Raw genomic sequence first — 24,278 nt, forward strand, 5'->3', positions numbered from 1 at the left:
TCTGTATTGCCTTGGGTCCTGTTGCCTGAGTCTTGGCGCATCTGCCTTATTTCCTGCCATCCACACCCTGGACCCCAAGAGTATACAAATGAAATAAATAACAAAATTAATAACACCCCTCTTACCTCCTGTGTGCAGTTTCAGAGAGATTTTCAACTAACCACAGTCTGTTCTGTGGTATTTTATGTCAACAAATGTGGAACTTTAATTTGTCTTAACTATGTTTTAGGGAAACATGTTTCTCTAAACTATACTTAAGGCTAACCACAGTTTGTCTGGGTTTGTTGAGAACAATGATGTGTCATTGGTTGAAAATGGAAGTGGAATCTTGTAGTCTCCTCATGGTCACACTAGAGGAAGAGAGCGAACCCGAGACTTGTTCACAGAACGACAAAACATACCCTTTACTACAAAAGAAAAATGTGGTTACACAATAGTCAGTGTTGCTGTTTTGAGGGTTTTTTTGAAACATGTTTAGCCTAAGGGTATACTGATCAGATGTCCAAGTATTCATCATGACAGCACTGCTAGTGATAAAATGTCCTCTCAGTGCAGCAAGGGGTCCTTGGTTCCTTGTAGAACAGATGGTAGATCTTTACCGAACTACCATTCACATTTAAATCCAAGAGTTACCAGTATCTGAATGCACTGCTAATGCAAATTGAAGTTAATAATCATAGTCTTTTAAAATTGAATCCATGAACCCCTATCCAGACAGAGTGAGATAAGCCTTCTATGCACAGGAATAAAAGAGGCAAAAAACAGCCACTTTTTAGGTTAGCACTCTTGCTTTATCTGTGAAGGTTGGGATCAGTCATTTACTTGGAAGGTAAGACCACTCATTTCCTTGAAACACGCTCTCAAACATGCTTAATGGGTATTGCAGCCCTTTCAAAGAAGAAGAACCCTACCTGAGTGGCACTTCCATGTATAGACGGGCTTCATCAATTTACATGCATTCCTGGTTCTTCCAGCACCAAATCAGAGGATCCCCCAGCATCCTAAAGCAAGAGTGGGGGGTTCACAGTCAACCTGTCTCCTTTGAAGGGTAAGGGAGAAAAATAGCATAATTTTTGATGGACAGATTAATCTCATCCATAATTCAATTTGCATTAAAATCAATGTAGCTCAAAAGCGTTTAACCTTGACTGGATACTTGCAACATTTTCTGCTCTTTTATTGCTATTTACTCTGATAATGTGAATGTTCATTCACATTCTTCATTCTCTTAGAGGAATTTGTTGTCAGGATTTTGTTGGCAACCATTATTTGATTATGTTGCTTTTGCAAAAGGTTAATTGCTATCTTTTGTTTTGTTGTGGTGTTCCTCAGTTGTCCTTGCACATCGATATGGATGAAAGGTACCAAATAAGAAAAACTGACAAAGTGTATATCCTAGCGGATGCCTTTTAGCCTTGTTTTTGCAATGCTTATTCTTTTTCTGAGCTTGAGCAGTGGAGGCATAATAGTTGGTACCCGGAGGGACAGTTGTCTCATTTGAATTAGAAATTTTCAGCTTCTTTGCTCTGCATAAATGGTTAATTTATCACAAGAGGTAAATTGCCTGGGCAGGATACAAAGACTGAAGGTTCCACTCTTGGGATTCTTGCTGTGCAGCAGGGAAACAACTTCTTTCAGCTCAAGGGCTGAATGCTGTTCCCAGAAACTACCTTCCAGCAGTGGAGGGGCCCTACAAACAAAAATGGCAGCATATTGTAAAGTATTTATTGCTTTGTTCTTCCAAGGAAGGAAAGAAAGAGACACTAAGATTGACACACCCTTGACAGGGGGAGAGATATAAGAAGTGAGAAAAAAATAACATTTTTTAAAAAGAACTTCCTATCAAATAACCACAGCTCATGCTGGGCTTTGGGACATATGTTATTTGCTGCCTTTTGCCTCATCTGAAATCCGTTGGGATGGGCGTCTTTGAGATGCACGATCATTGTCCTCCCTCAGCGTTTGCTATCATTCTTGGAAGAAAGGGTCAGTGATGAATGCAAGTAATTTTGTTTATTGGTTTATTTATTTAATTTCTCTACTGTCCAACAGCCAAAGCTCTCCTTTGAAGGGTATACAGTGATTCCTGTCATTGAGATAATTTTTTTGTGCCATTCATTTAACAGTTTCCAAATTATCTGCACATGACAGACAACATGCAGGAAACCTATTGAAGTTTCTGGTTCAATATATCTGCTTCTCATTTTCTTCCATTCAGTACTGATGGCTATTGTTTTGCCATGGTAGAAGATGAAGATTCTGGCGGGCAGACCTTCACCACAGGCTGTATAGGATTAGAAGGTTCTGACTTCCAGTGCCGGGTAAGAATATTTTCTGGGCTGGGCTTGTGTTTTCCATTGTTTTCTCTGAGCATCAGCCTAGTTCTTGTCAGGAAAAGAGACAAAGTGTTCTGTGCTCTTCCTACAAGACACTTCCACTTCCTGTAAGGGCCAAGCTATGAATTTCTTTGTAGCCTTTCCCAGTGGCCCAGCCATGTGGACAGATGCACAGCCTGTATCATTGTAGCATTTGGGAAAGGATGCCTGTCACAAGTAAATTATTGGATCAGCCTGCAGGAACAGTCAAGAGTAACCTAGCAACCTTCCAGCCTGGAAGGAAGTTTCATTGCAAACGCTGGACTTGCTTACAAATGCACTGCTTTAATAATGGGTTCATAATGTGTCTGTATTACCTAAGTGTCCATCTGCTCTCAAGAGCCCAGGTTCAGCAGCGATATTAACAGCACTGTTCTCTGCAGGTTGAATCCAGAATAAAATCCCACTGTGCTCATGGAGGCTTCCTTCTTAGTAAGATGCTTAGGATTGCAGTCCTTATGTGTTAAATCAGAATGAAATCTAGTGGGCTTAATATATTTGATGTTCGCATCTGCTTTCCTCCTCATACCCAAGACATGCTGATCCCTGTGCAAGAGTTTCCTGCTGCCATCACTGTCTCCACATTACCAAGGAGGCTGCCCTGTCCTTCTAGTACTGCCTGCTAGAGCTGATGGCAGGTCAGCGGAGGGGTTTTTTCCCCCTGCGCACCCAAGAAAGGCCTGGTGAAAGAACAAAAGAAAGAGGGCAATGTGAACTGTAAGATTACACCTAGATTAAAATGAGGACCTTGAATTTCATTGTTTATACAAGGCTGAATGCAGTGGTTGCATCCGGTGGGAGATGCTTGGAGGGGAGTACCAACACAATGTTGGAGGGGAGAGCTGAGTGCCATCAGCCTCCAGGGCACCCCTTGAACTAGCTCACTGTTTTTAAGTGCCATTAAGGATGCTGTCCAGTTGCCAGAGCTAAAGATCTAACTGCTGTCTAGCTGGCTTTTAGGATGGGGGCAAAATGTCTTGGGCTGGCCTTTTCCCTATAAAAACACTTTGTCCTTTTTGTATGCATATGCTTTTCCCACCCCTGAGAGCTGTCAACATTTCTAATGCAGTTTGGATGTCTGTAGCTTTGCTGCTTGAGACCAAGCTACTTATAAGCATACCTATTGCAGGACACTCCATTGTCTCAACCAAGAAGATTAATTGCCTGCTGCACAGATCAAGATTTCTGTAACAAAGATCTTCACCCTACTCTGCCACCACTGGAAGAACAAGGTAATAGAAGAGGCAGGCCGTAGTTTCCAGTCTACACTCTACCATGGGAAAAAACAAGTCCTGCCAACAATATTTTATGGTGCCAGTGATGATACTGTCGTATAAGCTAGAGTGCTTTTTAAGCGTACCTGAAATAGTTTTCTGTGGATAAAACAGTGAGGATGTTGGACTGGGACTCGGGAGGTCCAGGTTCCGGTCCCCACTCAGCCATGAAACCCACTGGGTGACTTTGAGCTGGTCATGGGCTCTCAGCCTAACCTACCTCATAGGGCTGTTGTTATGCATTTAAAATTGAAAGGACGAGTTTTGCAAGAAGAAGAAAGATAGGGTATAAATGTGGTATAATAAAATAATGCAAATTCAGAACAATAATGATATTGGCTCTTCTCTAGACAAATTGGAGGATCCACAGCTGATAACCCTGATACAAAGGTGGAAAATTAAAATCTCATTTTTACCATTTCCTTTCCTTCGGAAACTATGCATTGAAAGGCACATTCCTAACACAACAGTCTTCCACTCAACATGTCAGAAATAGAATATGTTTTGCTTCTGATTCAGGAGTCTTATGACCCAGGGTTGCATCTCAGGAGACTTTAAGGTCTAAAGAGGTCTTCCAGCTGTAGGTCAGAGGTGGATGAAGTACAAATTAACCCAAGCACAGGGGTGATGCCCACAAAAGTTGAGATACTGTTCTCTGAAAGTGCTTTTCCATGCCTAGAATTTGCCAGGAAAGGAAAAATGTTCATTTTCAGAATTTGAAAGGAAGAAAAAAGTCGTATAGACAAGGTTATATCAGAATGAGGAGTTACAACTAACTAGGCAGGACGAGGGCAGATAAAGCCTTAGTTTTCAGGAATGAAAATAAAAATGCAACACGAGTTCAGCTACATTTGAAGTTCCAAATAGCTTTCTTGACCAGTGAATAAAATAAAAGGTCCTGATGAGAACAAGACGACCCTGTGCTTTTCAGGCAGTCTGCTGATTAAGAAAGCAGGAAAAATAATCAGAACCTAATATAACATTTCTATTTTAAAACAATAAAAAGTATTACTGGAAATCTCAATGAAAGGGCAGGCTGCAGGCAGATGAGAGGAGAAATCCGTCTTTACTGATTTAACGCCCTCGTAAGCAGAAGTGTTGGTGCCACCATGTCTGGCTCCCCGCCTGTATAGTTGGAGATTGAATGAGCTGGGCAATGATGGTTGGGGAAAGGATGGAGTTTGATATGTGAACAGCTTACAGTCGCTCTGCCTGCAGTTAAACCTGAACACCCTCAACCCTGTGGAAGAAGCAGAAAATGGGCCACTAACAGCTAGAAGATTCTGCGTTTCCCATGCATTGCAAACTTGGAGGGGAATATGCCTTTTCTACACTAACTTGAGCAGACTTTAGTTGCGCTTTTGCTCAAAGAAGCATCATGCTGAAATTGACTGTTGCCTAGGACTGTGCCAGAAGGGTTGTGAATATTGGTGTGTGCCTTCTCTTCTGCCCTTTAATTTGTCCCCCGTCTTAATTGTGCATTATTAATCCACTGAATGGCAATTAATACATGCACTCTAACAAACTGGCATGTGAAACACAATGCTTCACAAAACCATTTTGAAATGCTACCAGGGAGTAGCAGGTTATTTTAGAATTCTTTCCTAAGTTCGTTAGCTTCATGAACAATTCCTTTCCCCTTTACGGAAAGCAACAGTGACACTCATCCGTGGTCCTCGGAAATTACATGACTTCTTAAATACTGAATGCTTGTCTGTCTATTGCTGAATAATATTAGCTCCTGTCATTCTTCCAAAGGCTAAGAAGGAGCATTAATAATACACTCAGTCTTTATTTTGCACTGCTAACATATTCAAGGAAAATTGAAGGGGATGTGCCAGGGTATTCAGTCCTTTTCTTCTCATGTACCCTACTGTTTTCCATAGCTGTGCTTAGCATGAATAGAAATGCTAATGGAAAATATCTCTGCCTCTGTGTGTGTTTGGCATGTATATACTTCCCCTCAGTCAGGTGCAAATTTAATGTTTTCATTTGTTCCACTTATTTATAAACCATGCTTAAGTATCTCTGGATGAGGTCCACATCTTGTCCTCGGTGCATCACTGCAAATTGCCATTCCTAACAATTTTAGAGAAGCTGTCGTTGCCCACAATGCACCAAAATTTGGTGAAAATCCTGTTGAAATGACTAGAAGCCATACATGGTAGACCCCTCTTGTGCAACTCTTACTCATGTTGGAGGTGAATGCGCGTAATTTCCTGGTGGAGAACAACCTCTGTGCTTTCGGTTGTAAAACTGAAAATAGGCACTAATGTTTCCCAAGTCTCACACATGCAAACTGTTTTTGAAAATTTTCATACATGGTTACATTCTTCATGTATTCGACACTAATGATGTTTTAATTGAAAACTGCCAGTTTTTCACAGATAGCAGTGTCCTGGATGTTGTGCATCCTAATATACTCAAGAGCAGAACTGAGTCGAATAACATTTTGCCTGTTTTTGGAAATCAAAGGAAGCCCAAGTCTGCTGCTTTCTGTGTCTTATGGACTTATGATCTATGACGCTGGTCACACATTGCTGGCAGGAACAATGCAATCTAAGTAGTGTGATGACTTTTTCTTATAATGCCTTCATTTTGAAGGCAAATAGTCTGCAACATATTTAATATTATATGTGAGGTGTTTTGGAGAGAACAATTAACAGATCTGTATGTCTGATTTACAGTGATGTAGAGCATTTGTTCCCCATCTGTTGTGACCTGAGTAGCAGCCTTTTCCTTCATGGGGACAAGTAATCTCCCAGGTGGATTCTCACTTTCCAGTCCCCCTCAGCTGGAGCGATGGCTGATCTGCTGGCCTAGTGAGAAAGCAGCACTGTAGTGTTTTCCCCATTGCCAGTGTTCCCTTACAAAAGGGATTTCAAGCACAACAGCAGTGTCTTGAATGTTTATGCCACTAATGTGCTAGTAGTAGGCAGTGTTAGGTTAAAACAATGAACCCGATGCAAAGAGGAGATAACCCTGTGAGTTTGTCTCTCACATGAGAAGTAAGCTGGATGGAAATGTTCAGGGGCCAAAATAGAAGGAGAAACCTGGGCTTGGAAATAGAAGTGCATTATAGAAAGTGAAGAATCCCCAAGGAATCCCCTGTCACATCACTGTCGTAAACTTGAAATACAATAGCCCTTTTCCAGGCAGGATCAATAAGAATAGAGTTCTCCCAGTTTACGGCCTGCTCCTCCTTATCTTCTTCTAGGATGTCATAGAGTTTGTCCCAATCTGAGACAACCAGATGCATTTACATAGTGCAAATGCAGAAATTCACACTTGTAGTAGAGATCCTAAACTACTGCAGAGTCTTACCCACATTAGTGGTGGTGGCGAACTGGGGAGGCAGGATGCACGGTGGTGGGAATTGTCCTGTTAGGAAGCAGTAGGGTCATTACAGCCTCAGAGTTTCTGCTGTTGATAATTTATATGATTGCTATGCTTCGTTCTTATGATTTTAGTCATGCTTGTAAAGCCATCTCAAACACTTGGAGACACAGGATATAAACTGCATAAATAAGATAAATACAGTTACTTTCAGTCTGCTAAGTGTTTTGCTTTTAATTTGAGCTTTTGCAGAAGGAAACATTCACCACAAAGCCTTGCTGATTTCAGTAACTATCTGCAGTATTTTCTTGGTACTTATCATCATATTTTGTTACTTCAGGTAAGTGTATAAGCATTTGGTTGTTCCATTACTGTCCCTTCTTGCTGTTCTTGTTTTGAACTTACTTACTGTAAAGGTTAATTTAGTGATTTGGGGCAATTTAAAAAGAAAAGAGTTCTATATTCAAGTAATTTTGCAATGACACAAATGTTACAGTGGGGAAAACAGCTGGATTTTTATAGCATCTTCTGCAGTGGTCTTTCCAATGGAAAGTAATGCACATAAATGAAAATTGAGATGGACTGCAATACAAAATAAAATGGGATCTCTAACTTGACATCTTATAAATAGTAGCTAGTTTAGAGTTGCAGTTCCTTGAACTAGGATTTAAGTGGTGACAACAGCTTCCAAAGATTTTTGTGATCTTACGTGGTGGTGGAAACAGTCTTCAGGGAGGATGCTACCATATGGCTACAGTAATTTTTTAAAAAGCTTTTTTAAAGCTTTGGTACTATTTCAAGTACTGGCAGAGCTGAAATAATTAGCAGCAACCTGCAAACAATCTGTGATGCATCCAGCAGACGACTGGGGCCATAGCTTGTTCTCTCTCCAACCTTGGTCCTCCAGGCGTGATACCTGGATGCCCGTAATGGCAGAACCTAACATGAACCTTGCTTTGATGATTAGACACAAATTCTCAAAAATGCACAATTGGCATTGTATTTTTACTTGCGTTGGCCCCGAAAGTTCATGGTTTGTTTTTTAATTTCATTTTTGTCAGTCATAAGGCTGCTTTTACATGCTCAATAGATGCAATCTTCCCAGTCAATCTCCTTGACAGTTTCATTTAAGTGGAACAGTTAAGTGGAGTAAGTTAACAGATAGTGAAATTGACAAGGTGAGAGTGGACACAGGTTGCATTGTGCAGTCACTAGGAGCCAATTGCTGTGTTGCCAATTGAAGGATAAAAAGGGGGGAGCAGCAAAAGCAGATGCAAGAAAGGGGAGTGTAAAAAGGGTGATGTGATCTCACGTGATGTAAGTGCTGCATACATGTGGAGAAATTCTTAGCATCCTGCTGGTTGTGGTACCTCTACAAGTGTTGCAAGACCAGGGCAAAAATTTCTCTCACCAGCCATTGTAGGTTGCTGTAGTACTGATGTGTCTCAGATAGAAGAACACAAATCAGCTGGGGGTCCCAACTCTCCAGCCATTAATTGTGAAAAAGACACAGAAACAAAGGCAATATGTATCCTTAGTTTCACAGTTACCTATGGCCCATAAAGATACATCAAGCTCCATGGAATCTGTCACTCTAGTGTTCACAGAGTGCCTCTCATGCTCAAGCCCTGTTTTGGAAAGTGAGCCGAGCCAAGAGGAAGTGCGCAATGCTCGCAGAATGAAGGTTGCATGGCCAACAACATTCTTCTGCACGACAGCACAGACCATGACTGCTGCACATGACATGGAAAAGGGATGCGCTCATGTCAAAGCAGATGGCAATCCCAGTGGGCCAAATCCAGGGAACCCAGGGGACTCAAACCCTAAAGCAAATTCTTCACATATCCCTAGTGGTCCATACCAGGATGCTGGAACCAAAAGCCCATGGACTACTGGCTGAACCAGCAAACATCCAGAGGAGACTGAAAACTTTCGTTCAGCAGGTGGTTTTAAGGGGTTTCCCTGTTTGCTCAAGCTCCACAATGCTGAGAAATCATTTAACCACAATGCATAGTGTATGTATGTTCAGTTCCAGCTTCACTACTGTCTTGAAGCTGCATGGCTGTCAGTGGTGGAGCCAAGTCCCAGATTGGTTTGTTTGCTGGAATAGTCACATGAAATCTATGCAGCTGAAGGTACCATTCCACAGCACAAGCACGCGGCCAGAAACTAGCATCTTCCATACAGAATGACAGAGTTGGAAGGATCAGTGACAGAGGACTTAGCAAGGCCTCATCAGGCCATTTTTATCTCCTGCTGGATCTTCCAGGACTTCTGTGGGAGCATGATTTTCAATGGATTAAAGCCCTTCTTTTCCGAAGAGGTCTCTCCAGGGGCTGGGTTGGATGAGATACTGACAATAATGCACTAAGGTTCAGGATTGTATGTACACTTGTATTATCTTAGTTCTATTGCTACAACACTACTCATTGAAATAAATAGAGCTGGACACATGTTTTCAGACTCAAAAGATGTACGTTATTCCTTCTTTTGGTGAAATTAGATGAGACACTAAAATGCTTTAGGAAATTGAATATGCACCTCTACTGTTGGAAATTAAACAGACCCAAATAGTAAATTTTTGCCTGACCACCCACTGGTAGAGTCACCCATGTTTATTTTCATATAAAATGGCAGGTATAAAAGGCAAGAAAGCAGACCACCTCGTTACAGCATTGGGCTCGAACAAGACGAGACTTACATTCCACCAGGGGAATCCTTGAAAGACCTTATTGAACAGTCTCAGAGCTCAGGAAGTGGTTCTGGGCTCCCTCTGCTGGTAAGAAAAAAGTACTAAGATATAATAATAACATCAGCATAGAACTTCACTGCTACAGCATCGCAAGAAAAGCATATTTACATCAGAATGCAAAAATGATGCCAACAGATGCTTGATTCAGTGTAAGATACTGTGACAAAATGTTTGACTTCTTTAAGGCTGTAGCATAAAATTCAGGCTTCAGGGGAAACAGCTAGAGGGAATCCAGTGTAATTCAAGTGTGATAAAGCTGATATTGTAACAAAATATATAACATGACATTAAGATTGTCATCTTTATCAGAAGCATGGCAAGTGGTCAATAAAGCATCAGTTTCTAAAGAATGAATCCAGGATATGAAGCAGGAAATGAATGGCCACTTAGTGTAATGTCTGTTCTGGATAAATTGCTGGAAAGTTTTATTAAAGATAAAATTGTCAAATATATAGAAGAGCCATTCTTGCTGAAGAAGAATCAGTATGTCTTCTGCAAAAGCAAGTCCTGTCTCACAAATTTTTGTGTATTATTTGAGAGGGGATAGGATAATGGGGTAAATAATTTTACTTGGACTTTCAGAGATTCCTGAGGTAGGGGTACTTTTATGGATCAGTAATGGGTGAATTAAGGAAGGGGGCATTAAATGGATTTAAATAGTACTGGGATTTAAATAGTATTGGGACCATTACATTGAAATTTGTTCTTAAATGATCTGGAGTTCAGAGCGCAGAATGAGGTGGCCAAAGTTTCTGACAATGCCAAATTATTTTTGTTGATTAAAACAAAAGGATAGCAAAGAGCTGCAAACAGATAGTACTGGAATGAATAGACAGGCAGACAGACAGACATTAAAATCTGAGCAAGTCTAAAGTGATGCTTGTTGGGAAGCAAAAAATATCGTAAGTGCATATATGCCCTGATGGGTCTGAGCTGGCAATGAGAGGCCAAGAAAATGGTCTTGGGGTTATGTGTGCCCGTGAAAGTATTGACTCTTGTGTGTCTTCTGTGGAAAAAGCAAATTCCACGTTGGGTATTACTGGGAAAGGAATTGAAAAAAGAGTGAAAATGCCCTGAAGCTTTTATATAGATCTGCAGTGTGACACTTTGACTACTGAATACAGTTTTGGTCACTGCACCTAAAAAGCATCTTGTAATGCCAGAGGAGGCGTGAAAAAGGACAGCAAAAATAATCAAGGGGCTGGATTAGGGAAGCTTGTAATAGTCAGGGCTTCTTTTGTCTGTCTTGTTTAAAGATGATGAAATGATAGAGGTATGTGGATTATGAAGACACTACATTATAAAGTTATATGGAGAAAATTGAAAAGGGAGAAGTCTCTTTCATAATCCTGGAGTCTGAGGTCCATCCTATGAAGCTGAATTGTGGGAGATTTCCACTGACAAATGGAAGAAGTTCACACAGCACATAGTGTTGCATAGTGTTGGAGTCAGTCTGCTTTCCACCTTGAAAGCTCACTGGGTGACACTGGATTAGTCACAGCTGCACAGTTTCTCAGGCTAATATGTGGTGTAGTGGTGAAGAGCATGGGACTGGGACTGGGACGACCTGGGTTCTAGTCCCCGCTCAGCCATGGCGCCAACTGGGTGACTTTGGGCCAGTCACGGACTCTCAGCCCAACCTACCTCACAGGGTTGTTGTTGTGGGGATAAGATGGAGGAGGGAATGTAAGCTGCCTTGAGCCCTTTGTAGAAAAAGGCAGGATATGAATTGAATGAATGAATGAATGAATGAATAAATAAATAAATAAATAAATAAAATACCTCATAGAGTCGTTGTTGCAAGGCTAAAATGGAAAGGAGGAAAACCTTCTGAGCTGCCTTGGTTTCCTTGCCAGTAGGAGAAAAGTGGGATATTAATGTAATGCAACAGCAGCATTAATCATAGTAAAGATGATGGCAGCAAATTATGCAGTTTGCTACCACAAGATGTGATGGCTGCCAGGCTGGGATTAGACCAATTCCTGGGAAGCAGGGCCATCAATGGCTCCTAGTTATGATGGCTGTATGCTACCTACAGAATCAGAGGCACTGTGCTACACAGCCAGAAGACATACTTTTGCATCCATGTTCTGTTTCTGGGCTTTCCACAGTTATCTGGTTTGCAACTGCAGGAGCAGATTATTGGTCTAGGCAGGCTTTGGTCTGATTGAGAAGTGCTCTTCCTGTGTTCTTGGCCTATGAAATTTTGAGCCTTCGAGTACTTGGAACTTCCAATCCTTGGAGATGGTCCATCTCCAAAAGGAGTTATAAAAAGTGTTTTATTTGAGGTAATAGTTAATGCACCACTTTTTTTCTCTCTGACAGGTGCAAAGAACTATAGCAAAGCAGATTCAGATGGTGAAGCAGATTGGTAAAGGTCGCTATGGAGAGGTCTGGATGGGGAAATGGCGAGGAGAAAAGGTGGCTGTCAAAGTATTCTTCACTACAGAGGAAGCCAGCTGGTTCCGAGAGACGGAAATTTATCAGACAGTTTTGATGAGGCATGAAAATATTTTGGGTGAGTACAAGCAATTAAGGATCTCTATGTATTTTGCAGCTACAATCATAGAATATTTTGGGATTTTAAATGAACACACCAAAAGTTAAGAATACTCAAGGATTTGTACTAGCTCTCATGATCAGGTTTCTTCTTAGGTCTGGCTATTGCTTAGTTCAGTGGTGGGGAACCTATGGCATGCATGCCACAGCGGGCACACAGAGCCCTCTCTGTCGGCACACGAGCCTAGTCGCCCCAGCATCGCCCCAGCAGCTGAGCATCGGATAACAGTGCACATAGGGGCCACGCGCATGCTGGGAAAGGAGTAGCAGCACCAGACAATGACATCACAAGCCGTACTCATTATCTGCAAATTGTCCAAGCTTTCCCATGGCCGGTCAGAGCACTGCCAAAGGTGTATATATATTTGCTTGGAGTGGATGTGAGTTGTTTTTTCTAAAGAAAAACCTCAGTTTTCAGGTTTTATTGTAGTGTTGGCACTTTGTGAAAAATGAGTGGGTTCTGATTTGCAGTTTGGCACTCAGTCTGTAACAGGTTCATCATCACTGGGTTAGGGTTAGAAAAATGAGGTGCCCTGGCATGATTTTGATGGTTGGAATGTGTTTAGAAAGGGCAGCAATGTTGAGCTGTGCAGAAAAAGCTAAAGGACGGCTTTTTCAAAATCGCCTTCTTTTCTAAGAAAATTTTACCCTATATTAGGGTTAAGGGTGAGCACCAGGGTAGGGTTAGGGGTGTGTACCAGGGTGGGGTTAGGATTAACAAAATTAGGGATCCTGGGATGGCTTTGATGGTTGGAATGTGTTTGGAATGGGCAGAAACGATGAGCTGTGCAGAAAAAGCTACTCAGGGAAGGCTTTTTCAAAATCTCCCTCTTTCTAATGGAACTTTTCCCCTAAAGTAGGTTTAGGGCTGAGCACCAGGGTAGGGTTCAGGTTAGCAAAACGAGGGGTCCTGGCATGTTTTTGATGGTTGGAATATGTTTACAATGGGCAGAAATGATGAGCTGTGCAGAAAGAGCTACTTAAGGAAGATTTTTCACAAACGACCTCTTTTTAATGGAACTTTCTCCCTATATTAGGGTTAGAGGAGTCCACTTAGGGTAGGGTTAAGCCAGTGTTGACGAACCTATGGCATGCGTGCCACAGTGGGCTTGCAGAGCCCTCTGTCGGCACATGAGCCAAGTCACCCCAGCATCACCCGAGCATAACAGCGCACATATGGGTCATGTACATTCTTGGAAAGGAGTAGCAGCTCCATGCGATGAGATCAGTATCCACAACCCATTAGCCCGACTCATGCAAGCTTTTGCATGGCTGGTCAGTGCACTACCAAAGATAGATATTTGCTTATGGTGGCTGTGAGGTGTTTTTTCTAAACTAAAATCTAAGTTTTCAGTTTTTATTGTAGTGTTGGCACTTTGCGATAAATAAGTGGTTTTGGGTTGCATTTGGCACACTTGGTCTCCAAAAGGTTCACCATCACTGGCTTAGTTCCTGCATAAACAAGTCAAAGAAACAGCTTTGCATTGCAGCTTTTCTTCAGGATACAGTTTACAGCTTTCTCACCCTTCCCTCTTCCAGTGCCATCCAGTGCTGGACTGACCATCACAGTCAATCACAAGTCAGCATAACATGAGGCAGGGTGCTAGGAAGGATAGCACCATCATGTCGCTAAGCAGTCCTTTCTGTTAGTGGCTGCAATTTTGAGCACTGCAACTTCAGGAATTACGAATAGAATAGACAGGAAAAAATCTGTGCACGTCCTTTGTAAACACAGCCTTTTCTTTTCATGGGTATCTAAGAGAGACCAGGAGACTCCAGGTTCTTAAGGCCCTGGCTGTTGTCTTTAATAAGAGCACACTAATTATAAATGTGTAGTAAATTGTTTCATTTTCATACAAATGAATTTAATGATAAAAACTGAACTTGAAATACTAACATATGTAAATTTTGCATCTCTATGTAAGTTCTGCATTTTAATTTCCATAATTCTGTTTTCAAATAAAAGGTAGAGAAATTGCACATGTTCCAATAAACTTTGAATCTTTCTGTATGGGAAGTTTTTATGTTACCTGCTTGGATTTGTTTATCATCTTGACCAAAGTTCATTTTCAGTGATGAATCCAACTGTTTCATTAAGTTGGTGGATGCCAATACCAAATTCATCAAAGCAAATGTATCATCTTTAAGTTTGAATGATTATGTGTTAAGATGGCAAATGTAACTGAGTTTCTAATTTAGACAACATTTTGGTTAGGGTTCTTAATATACCATTGCCTTCCGTGCAAAAAATTGTTAAAAACTGAGGTCAGCTACAGAAGGAACCCAGTGAGTATAATCTGTTCTGTTCAGTGTAAAGTTGGAGACGGTTGTGTACATACAAAGTTAGGTACATGTAAATGCTGCATATAGTGTCATTTGAGGTGCTGCTATGAAAGCTCTGTTGTGTGCCTGAAGAGCTTAACCTTGCTGTCCCTTTAAGTATCTCCCTCACATTTGACTCTAAAACTCCAGTTTGTCTTGGAAGTGAAGCAAAACCTCAGACATACAAGGCAATAAACCATATGTGCATTGGCTGACCTCCATTAACATAGTATCTGGGAATGTTGCCATCTTCTGATTAGTTCCTAATGTAATTGTGTCATCCAAAGTAGACCCACTTGCCTTGGCCATCCTACAGGCTTGACAAGGGAAAGCTCTGTGCCTGATGCACTGCCACCGCCAGTAAACACATTAACCATCATTAACATAGCTCGGAGTTAGAGACCTGCAGCCAAAATATGCACATAACTAGTTTTTGTACAAGGGGAACCAAGCTGTATGTATACCCCTCTGCTTTGACCCTAAGAAAAGGCCTTCCCAAACACAAGTTTTTACAACAATTCACAGAATCTGCCCCTGTAGTTAAGATTCTGGACAGTTGACATTTACCCCTCCTAAATTAGCTCCACCCATTTGGTTGGAGTTGGTTTTGGTTAAATAATCTTAACCTTTGGATAAAGAGCCCGAGCACTTGTTGCTTTCATGTGCACGCACTGTTAGATATGTCCATGTGAGGGCACATGGTGACAGTGCTGCAAGCTTGTGTGAGAAGCCTTTGAAATTGTGTGAATATCTTTAACATGGAATGCAAAACAAATGGGATGTCTAGCTTCTTAGAACTATGCATGAAGTTACAACATTTTTACGGATGTCCTATCTTGGTTTCCCTTCCCAGGATTTATTGCTGCTGACATTAAAGGCACAGGGTCTTGGACTCAGCTGTATCTTATCACTGACTACCATGAGAATGGATCCCTGTATGATTATCTGAAATCCACAACCTTGGATACCAAAGCCATGCTGAAGCTGGCCTACTCCTCGGTCAGCGGACTGTGTCACCTTCATACAGAGATCTTCAGCACTCAAGGCAAGCCAGCGATTGCCCACCGGGATCTCAAAAGTAAAAACATTCTCGTGAAAAAAAATGGAACCTGCTGCATCGCAGACCTTGGTTTGGCTGTTAAATTTATTAGGTGAGTAAAATATAGGCTTTCTCGGAGAAACCATGTTTGTGAGCATGAAAAGAAACAGGTGTTAGTTTTGGCCTGGGGTTGGGCACTGAGTGGGTCATGCGCAGCTCCAAAAGCAAGAGGAATAGAAATAATAATGGAATTGGAAAAAAAGGATGACATGATTAAAAGTAATGGGAAAATGCAAATGACATGTTTGGCTAGAGAAGTCCAATTTGGAGCAAAGAGTACACTGCTCAAGCTGACAACTTCTCGCATATTCCCTAAAATCTCCGTTCAGAATTGTCTTATGACCATTGAAGTCTTCCATTGGGTGCCAGTGGGAGCAGCAACCCTACTTTCTGTTCCGTTCCATTCCTTTCCTTTCGTGATGCTTAACAGTGCAGTTGGAAACAATGCTATGTCACACCAGAGCACCATTCCTATTTGTGCATTCATTAGGACAAGAGCAATCAGTGGGCTTCTGTTGCATGCTTCACTGCCACTTTAAATGCTCTGTTGTTGTTTATAAAAAAGGAACACTTAAGGAAACCCTTTGCCGCCTTGTATCATATTGGTCTGTTTCCTAAATTGATCAACTTTGTTTCCTTTCCATAAAAAGCCAGCCTTCTTCTGCATTATCCCATCTCTCCCCTGAGTTATTAGTAACGGCCAAGCAAATCCATTAGTACAGCTGGTGAAAAAGGAAATTGGAGGCATTAGAAACAGAGCGAGTTGCACGAAGTGCTGGCTTTCGCGGTGGTTTGCTAGGTGGAAGTGCAGGGCCATCCTGCTATCCCGGCCTTTACCAGAATGCAGTGGTGGCAACTTGGGGTGCTACAGCAAGGACTGGGCAAATGGATCTTTGTCTTAACATGGGTGCCTGACATCATTGGCTCAACTGTCCACCAAGCAACCTTGTGCTTGCAAGCTGCGGCATCCCTCCAAAGTGATGGAAAATGAGTGGCAAGATATTCTCTCCTCCTCTTTGGCATGTAGTAGCAGCCGGTGATTCTTCCTAGAGATCCACCTCTTTGGCCAGCACCAGTTGCAGGAGCAAGCCGGACATTCAGATTTGGCTCTTTTTCAGGTGTGTCATTAGCAAGGCTTGTACTTATGGCAGAATGTTTTCTACACAGTGGCCTGGTTCATACAAACAGCACCTCCACGTGATTTCATCTGGGCGGCAAGACCTCTGGAGGCCCCTCCTATTCCCAGAGGAGATTGCATGGGGGCCAATGGATGTATGAACTGGGCCAGTATGAAAAAGTAAGTAAGGCGATAAGGTATATCTTTGACCATTAAATCTTTGACAGGAGTGAGAAGGTGCAGACAAATGTGAATCAGGCAAAGATTGTCTTCTCTGGAATGGCTAGGGGATTTTACTGAAAAGCATTTAGTTGATCTTTATTCTATAGTCTGCAAATTCAATTGCACTTCTTGAATTGCTTTCATAAAATGCAATTTTACTTTGAGACAATATTCAAAGGGAATTTAGTCACTTAAGAAGCTGTAAAGAATTTCTTTCCATTGGACTGTTATTCGGCATATTTGAGGAAGGTTGTCTACATACATTCACAGCAGAGAATAAAAGTACCTTTCTCCTTGGTGTCGCACATCTAAGATTATGAGTAGCAGAGTATTATATATACAAAAAAGAAATGGTATACAAACATATTTTCAAGCTATTGGAATTTGAGTGCACTGTACATAATACAAATGATTGTTTGCCCAAACAATGGCTCTTTCACATCCTTGACAACTTGTCACAGACAGCAGATGTGCTAGTGCGCTTGTGTCTGCACTGTGAGGGTTCCACTATGCAAGTAAAAGAAGTCAAACCTTGACTTTCCCAGGCTTAACTTTGGCAACTTTAACTTTGGCAGATTTGATTATTTGCGAATTTGCCATCAATAATGAAATAGGTTTGTGGCCTGCTGCAGCCTGCTGCCCACTTCTCCACAGCCAGCCACATGGGGAATGCTCTCCTTACCAGTTGCCATTGTGGCTGGCCCAGAATGGTGTGCTGGCCCCCAGCAAGGGCAGGGTGGCTGTGTGTGATGCTCTCAACAAGCCGCAGGACAAGCTCCTTCCAGAGCACAGCCTTGTTTTAAGCTAAAGGTTATTCAGGTTGCAAAAGAGGTAATTGTAAATGCAGCTACCAGTACCAATATGGTCAACAATATTAAGAGTTAAGGGTTGGAGGGGACTAGAAATATTCATGGCTTTTCCAGTTTTGTGGTAGCCCTGCACCTTTAACCCCTGTGAATATGGAGGTCTGACTATACATAAAATCCCTGAACAAAGAAAACTGGATGGGAGAATAATTATGGCTTCCTTCTCCTTGATCTTCTCATTTCTCAGTTGTTGGTTGGGGTGAGTCAGCATTTCATGATGTGGGTGTTCTTCTTGGCTGAAGTGGTACATCCCAGAGACAACTGTACTGTGTATAAGCATTGACTAGCCTGCCTCCACAGGGTATCTAGTCCAGTGCTGTCAACATGCAGCCGCATCTCCCCTGTTCCTTGTGGCTCTTTTTAATCACAGTGGCATGATTAAAGCATGCCGTGTGTTGACATCTACTTTGAAAGTTCAAGGCAAGGGTAGTTGCCATAGCTTCTGTTGTCCAAACCCACAAATGGTAAGCTGTTCACAACAAACAACCCACAACTCGTGTGACTTGAATGTTCAAAATGGCCACCAGCAGATGGTAAGCCCATGATGGCTTACATAAGTCACAGTGATCCACAACAAAAGTGTGTGTACCAAGTCTCTGACTTGGAGACACTTTCCAGGGATTTTTCCAGGCCTAACCAGAGGTGCCAGGGATTGAATCTGGGAATTTCCAGATGAAAGACATAGGCTGCCCCATCATAGCATCCCATGCTTTTCTAGTCATCTACCTCTTTTCCAAGCTGAGGATATTTTCCCTTAGGGAATGAGGAGGAACTGGCAGGTAGGAGCTGGGTTGCTTTATTGTTCCAAACCAAACATGTTCTTGACTATTGGTTTTGAGCAGACTAATTTATTAGGAGTGAGGAAAGTAAACAGTTGGTTGACCATCCTTGGTGGTGATAATACAGTTATAATTTATTTGCATTGATCAAATAAAACTATTAAAATCCTGCTGGGCATCCAAGTCTTAAAAGCTGATGGTGGTGTATCTGAAAAGATGAGACACAAAAGCAGCAGTGTGAAGGGTAGACTCTTTTGCATTTACAAGAAAAAGTCCCTACCTTACACATCCATCTCTGGAGAGAGATAGTTGCACAGCCCCAACATTTTGGAGTCCTCCTTGAGTATCTGAGAGTATTAGAAGCTGAGCCAAGTGAAGACAACCATTTTAAAGGGGGAGTTGATTGTTATCCTTGGCAAAATTCCATCTTGCTGCTGATAACATTTCAGAAAAGTTCCCAGCTTCACCTGCAGGCCTTAGCTCTGTTGTTCTGCATTCCAATGCCTGATATAGCCCCAGGCATGCAAGCCATTAAAACAGCTGCAACAGAAGAGGAGCCCTTGCTTGATCTTTGAGATGCTTTCTCTAGAAGTGTAATGACCATTAAGAGTAGCTGTTACTTCTGACCTTGCTCATAGATCAAAACTGTTAACCCTCTTTCAGTCTGAATTCAATTTTGGAGTAGCTGGAGTGGGGGGGGGGGGTGTCTTATTCTAGTTCTAGGTGGGGCTGAAGGCAGAAATGGGTAGGGCAAAAGCCAAACTGGTGGGCTGAAACTCTCCTGGTAATGCTCTCACTGCTAGTAAGGAAGCCCTACAAGGAGAGGCAATCAGCCTTCTAGTATAGGACAAAAATGCATAAAGACAGGGAAACTCCCAAGTGATTGGTAGTCAGCAGAAAAGTAGCGGGCCAGGGGAGAGTAGAGTGGCTGTTTGGGGAACCCTGGAGGGCCAGGTTGGGCTCAGGCAGGCTGGATTTGGCTTGAGGTTTGACATCCAATCCGTCCATGGCCTTAATTGAGAGTTATTTCCCATTTTCATGCCCCATTGAGTAGTTGTAGACACCATTTATTTCCTTTTTGTTTCTCCCCCATTTTTCAGTGATACAAATGAAGTGGACATACCACCAAACACCCGGGTAGGAACAAAACGGTACATGCCTCCTGAGGTGTTGGATGAAAGCTTGAACAGGAATCACTTCCAGTCATATATCATGGCTGACATGTACAGCTTTGGACTCATCCTTTGGGAGACAGCAAGAAGATGTGTTTCAGGAGGTAAAGGTCTTGTGTGTTGCTGCACACCACTGTATCATTTCTCTATCCTCTTTTAATAAGAAAGGCATTAAGAAGACCTTAAATAATGTGTTTTAAAGAATTGGGGGCGCTGAACTTACTTATTCTCCTTGCTTCTGCTGGGGCTTATTTTTCCTTTTCCGTAAGTCCGTGTTTCGCTGCAAAGATTTATGCTCTATTTTAATAGTCTCTCCTAAAGATACAATGTCTCCTAATTGGAATGGGAATTTGGAACTCATTTACTGGGCATTTCCAGAGTTCTAAACATTACAGCTAAAATGGGAGCACTCCTGTTGTTTATGCAGAAATACAGTGAGGTTGATTTTGCTTAAGGTGCCATGATTAACAAGGGGATTACTCAGCTTTAAGTGTAGAAAGACAGGCATTAGCAGGTGTTAGCTAGCATTAGGATGACTGCAGGGGAAAAGCAATGCTGATCTTGGATAAAACAGATTCCATATCAAAGAGAGAGATGGACACCTAAGCCCAGCTCCTCTAATTTCTTGTATTTTACCTCCTCTAGCTGTTTGCTGTATAACTGCTTTCAAAGCTTTCCTTTAGTCCCCTACAAATGGCAGTATGGGGATTTCATCTCCTAAGCTCAAGGCTTTTAAGCAAGATAGTTAGGTTCTATTGTAAGCAGTTGGATTTCTGAGGTTCAGCACTAAACATTCTTTGAAGAATGCATGGTGGAGCTGTGTGTGCTAAATAGCTTGACATTTGTGTAGACTTGCATAATCCAGATTCACATGTCCAGTGTCAGGTATGCTTGGATTTGCAGTCTCAAATATCTGGAGGGGAGCAGGTTGGACAAGGCGGCCGTAGGCATTTTTGTCAGAGGATGCACTCAGGTTAACTGGAGTTTTATCTTAGTGTCTCATTAGAAATTAGGCCTTTTGTGATATCGCCATGAAATAGACCCTTTCTTCAGAAGGCACCTGAACCATCTTGTGGTAGTTCTGTGAGGAGCTGGGTGCTGGAGTCGATTCAGCACTCTCTGCACCATATCCTAGCAAATCCAGTGCACCTCTTCATTGTGATCTTATTTATCCTGCAGGCCTCTTGTACCCAAACAACATTTGCTTACTCAATATTGATACAACTGGCAAATGGTATCTTTTCTAGGTATCGTTGAAGAATATCAACTTCCATACTATGACCTTGTGCCCAGTGACCCTTCCTATGAAGACATGAGGGAAATAGTATGTATCAAGAAATTACGGCCTTCATTCCCGAACAGGTGGAGCAGTGATGAGGTAAGAAGAGAACATTTTCAAAGTTGGGCAGGTGCTTTGGTTCTGCAAGTGTCTGCTTTAGCCACGGAAGCAAGCTGGTTTAGCTAGTATGTCATTTGAGAGTGATTTTGCCACCAATTCTTGGCAACAAATCACCTTCATTTTTGCTGCCACCACCATGAATTTCAGCAGTGCAGTAGTGGCAACGAGATTCACTGGTGAGTCGCATGCTGCCCACAGCCCATGAATTGCCTTTGGATTGTTTTGTTATAAGGTTTTCAAGGCAAGAAGATTCAGAAGTGGCTTACCATGGCTGCCATCTGCACAGTACTAACCAGAGTTAGCTTGAGTGTCATGGACATTGCCTGTAAAAGATCTTCCACCAGTGTCACCTTCAACTACCACTGCTGGCCTCCAGAAGTTTCTCCACCCCAATCTCCATTAGAGATATTCATTCTCTTCTGCTGATGTGACCATTCTTCCTGAAGAGAGTGGATGCATCCTAGTCTTTCTGCTTTGGCCATTCTGCCTTGGGTCATGCTGCTAGGAGACCAGCCTAGTGTGAGAGTGAGGCATCCTGGTGGTATTACTCTGACACTCTCAAACCCTTCGCCAGTACATCCAAGATAGGGATGCGTTGCCTCCTTGTGATTTATTTGCAAGCTACTCAAAGCGCCTGGACTGGAAACTTTTGAGAAAGTGGGAGGAACAGTGGAGCCGATCTTTGCTTTCCTGCTCTCTGAGTATTGTATTTTGCTTTTCACTAATGTTCTTGAGCCCATCTAGCCAGGGTGCTTTGGAAGGGAAGGGAAGTAGGCTGGAAAAGGTTCAGAATGAATCAAAACATGGTCTCAGACTCTTGACTTCCTTGCCCACCAGTTGCCCCTTGTTCCCATCTCTCTGAGACAGACCTTCTAATGACAGAAAAGCAGCCAGTGCAGTTCAGTCCACTGGTGCTGGGAGTCGGTGGAGAACTGGAACTCTGACTCAGAACGGTGACGTCTGTGCATTGTTTTCAGCCCCAGAGGGAATGTGGTCTCTGGGATCCTTGCCTAGGGGCCATAGAATTACTCTCTTATAGACTTAACCCCCCCCCTTTTTTTGCAATACAGAAGTGAATAATAACCCAAGATCTTCAAAGTTATATGCAACTATAAAATAGCTATAAAGGGAACAGTATTAAAATACTGAATCATGAAAGTATTCAGCAGATCGATTCTTTTTCAGCCTAACACCAGAAAGCTCAGAGATTAAGGGAAGTCTCCAGAATGAGGCCCATTCTTCTAGTATCTGCCTGTCATAACTTTGACAAGTTCAAAGTTATGGGGCCCTGGTGTAAAAGGATAGATGGTGTCACCCTTTGTCATGCCAGCTATATGTAGGGGTTTATCCCCCCCCCCCCCGCCCACGCCCAACTACATGAAAAATTCCACATTTAGTTTTTCCCTTAGTTTTTGAGATAACCAATTGATGTTGGAATGAAATGCAGCAGCATTTATAATCTGGTATTTGTGTTATTTCTGGTGTCACCAGTGCTAAAAGTTAGATTAATAATTTGCCTTTATCAACCAGAGTTTATAGCTACGGTTTTGCAGAGAAATTCAGTGGGCTAATGCATTCTAAGTGCACCTGATATGCACTTGGATTTCTACATCAACTGAAATTGGACTGGGAGATCTTTTCATTAGCAAAAAGGATGTTCTGCTCTTTACTGGCCTTTTCCTCTTGAAAGAAGGTCCATAGATAGGCTGTGACAGATGCTCTGGGTAGAACTGTTCCTCCTCTATGTGCAAACTCCTAAAGACCGGTTAGCAGATGGCCTTTGGCACCTTCCTCTTCTAGTAGCCATGCATGCTTGTTCAAGGCAGTGCAGTAGTTGAACTCTCCACTAGGCAGCCCAGTTACGGGTTGTGTTTAGTACACTGTGGCCTGAATGGTCTGGTTGGATCCATAAAAGGACATGGAATTGATAACGAAGGGAGGCAAGAAGCTGGGCCAGAAATCCATTGGCTATATTACAGCTCTGTAGTCAAGATGTCAGTCTTCCTCCAGCTTGAGGCTGCATTCAATTTTGGAGGAATTTCTGTGGTGGAGTGCTGAAGGGATGGGGCCAAAATACCCCAAACAGCAGCATAGTTTAACTTAAATCTCTCACTGACAATCATTAAGCTTTAAGTAAGCTGTTTCAGCCTTTTTAGAATAGAGAGAACAGGAAAAGCTCAGGAAACCACCAGCCAATGAATGGTTGTTGCCACAGGCAGGGGGCATGGCCCTTAGAGGAACCTGATAGGTTCAGCTGAGAAACATTGGCCAAGGACCACAGACATACTCTGCAGGAGCATCTCATCTGTTCATAGCCCAATTCAGGTACTCTCTTACTGGGCTTAACCAAGAGAGGAAGAGAAGGAGTGCTCCATCTCCTCTCTGGGCACATCTGTCACCTCTATTCATGGAGGGTGACTGGAGAGACTCCTGTGGCCATGGAGGTGCTCCATGCTGGAAAATCCCGGTAAGAGAGTACCTGCATAGGCCTTTATTTACTTCTTAGTCTAGCATTGAAGTAGGCAATACAGAGCTCCACAGATGCTTTGGAAGCCCACTGCCAAAGTATCTGATGGCTGACGGTGGTGACCACTATATGTGGGAGGTACAATCCTGAACATCTGGTGGGCACCAGGTCAGCGAGTGCATTCCAGCATGACAAAAGAGTCATACAGGTGTATTCAGTCATCTACACACCCCATGAATAGGTTGCAAGAATTTGATAAATGTTTTCTGGAAGGGGGGTGGGAGTCTTGAGAGTCCGTGTGTGAGTTTTCTGCTCTCCTTTCCCCTTTTGTTAATTAATACAGGAAATTGCTTTTCAAAGCTGTACTAGTATATTCCTGTAGGGGAGGGAGGCAGTTGTCTGAACTCTTTCCACTGAGAATTTATAATGAAGCCAAATTGTGTTTTGGAATCAGTAGACCCATAATTGATGTATCACAGACAAATCTGCCGACAGTTATGGTGATGCTACGCAGAGGTCATTAATCTTGTTAAGTGGTA

The 24,278-nt window shown here is 42.4% G+C and overlaps 1 protein-coding gene across 2 annotated transcripts in view; it reads left to right on the forward strand.

Moving 5' to 3' along the window:
• BMPR1B (bone morphogenetic protein receptor type 1B) overlaps nucleotides 1–24,278 on the forward strand; it is a 228,063-nt gene that overhangs the window by 200,917 nt on the left and 2,868 nt on the right. For both annotated transcript variants that reach the window (XM_044429418.1, XM_044429419.1), the window contains 8 exons: nucleotides 2,219–2,321; nucleotides 3,505–3,607; nucleotides 7,229–7,325; nucleotides 9,623–9,764; nucleotides 12,063–12,255; nucleotides 15,472–15,769; nucleotides 19,802–19,977; nucleotides 21,121–21,251. In XM_044429418.1, the coding sequence (XP_044285353.1) occupies nucleotides 2,219–2,321; nucleotides 3,505–3,607; nucleotides 7,229–7,325; nucleotides 9,623–9,764; nucleotides 12,063–12,255; nucleotides 15,472–15,769; nucleotides 19,802–19,977; nucleotides 21,121–21,251 (1,243 nt within the window). The remainder of the gene's footprint in view (nucleotides 1–2,218; nucleotides 2,322–3,504; nucleotides 3,608–7,228; nucleotides 7,326–9,622; nucleotides 9,765–12,062; nucleotides 12,256–15,471; nucleotides 15,770–19,801; nucleotides 19,978–21,120; nucleotides 21,252–24,278) is intronic.

This window comes from Varanus komodoensis, unplaced genomic scaffold (assembly GCF_004798865.1).
Source record: "Varanus komodoensis strain SLA01 unplaced genomic scaffold, ASM479886v1 scaffold2, whole genome shotgun sequence".
Lineage (NCBI taxonomy): Eukaryota > Metazoa > Chordata > Lepidosauria > Squamata > Varanidae > Varanus > Varanus komodoensis.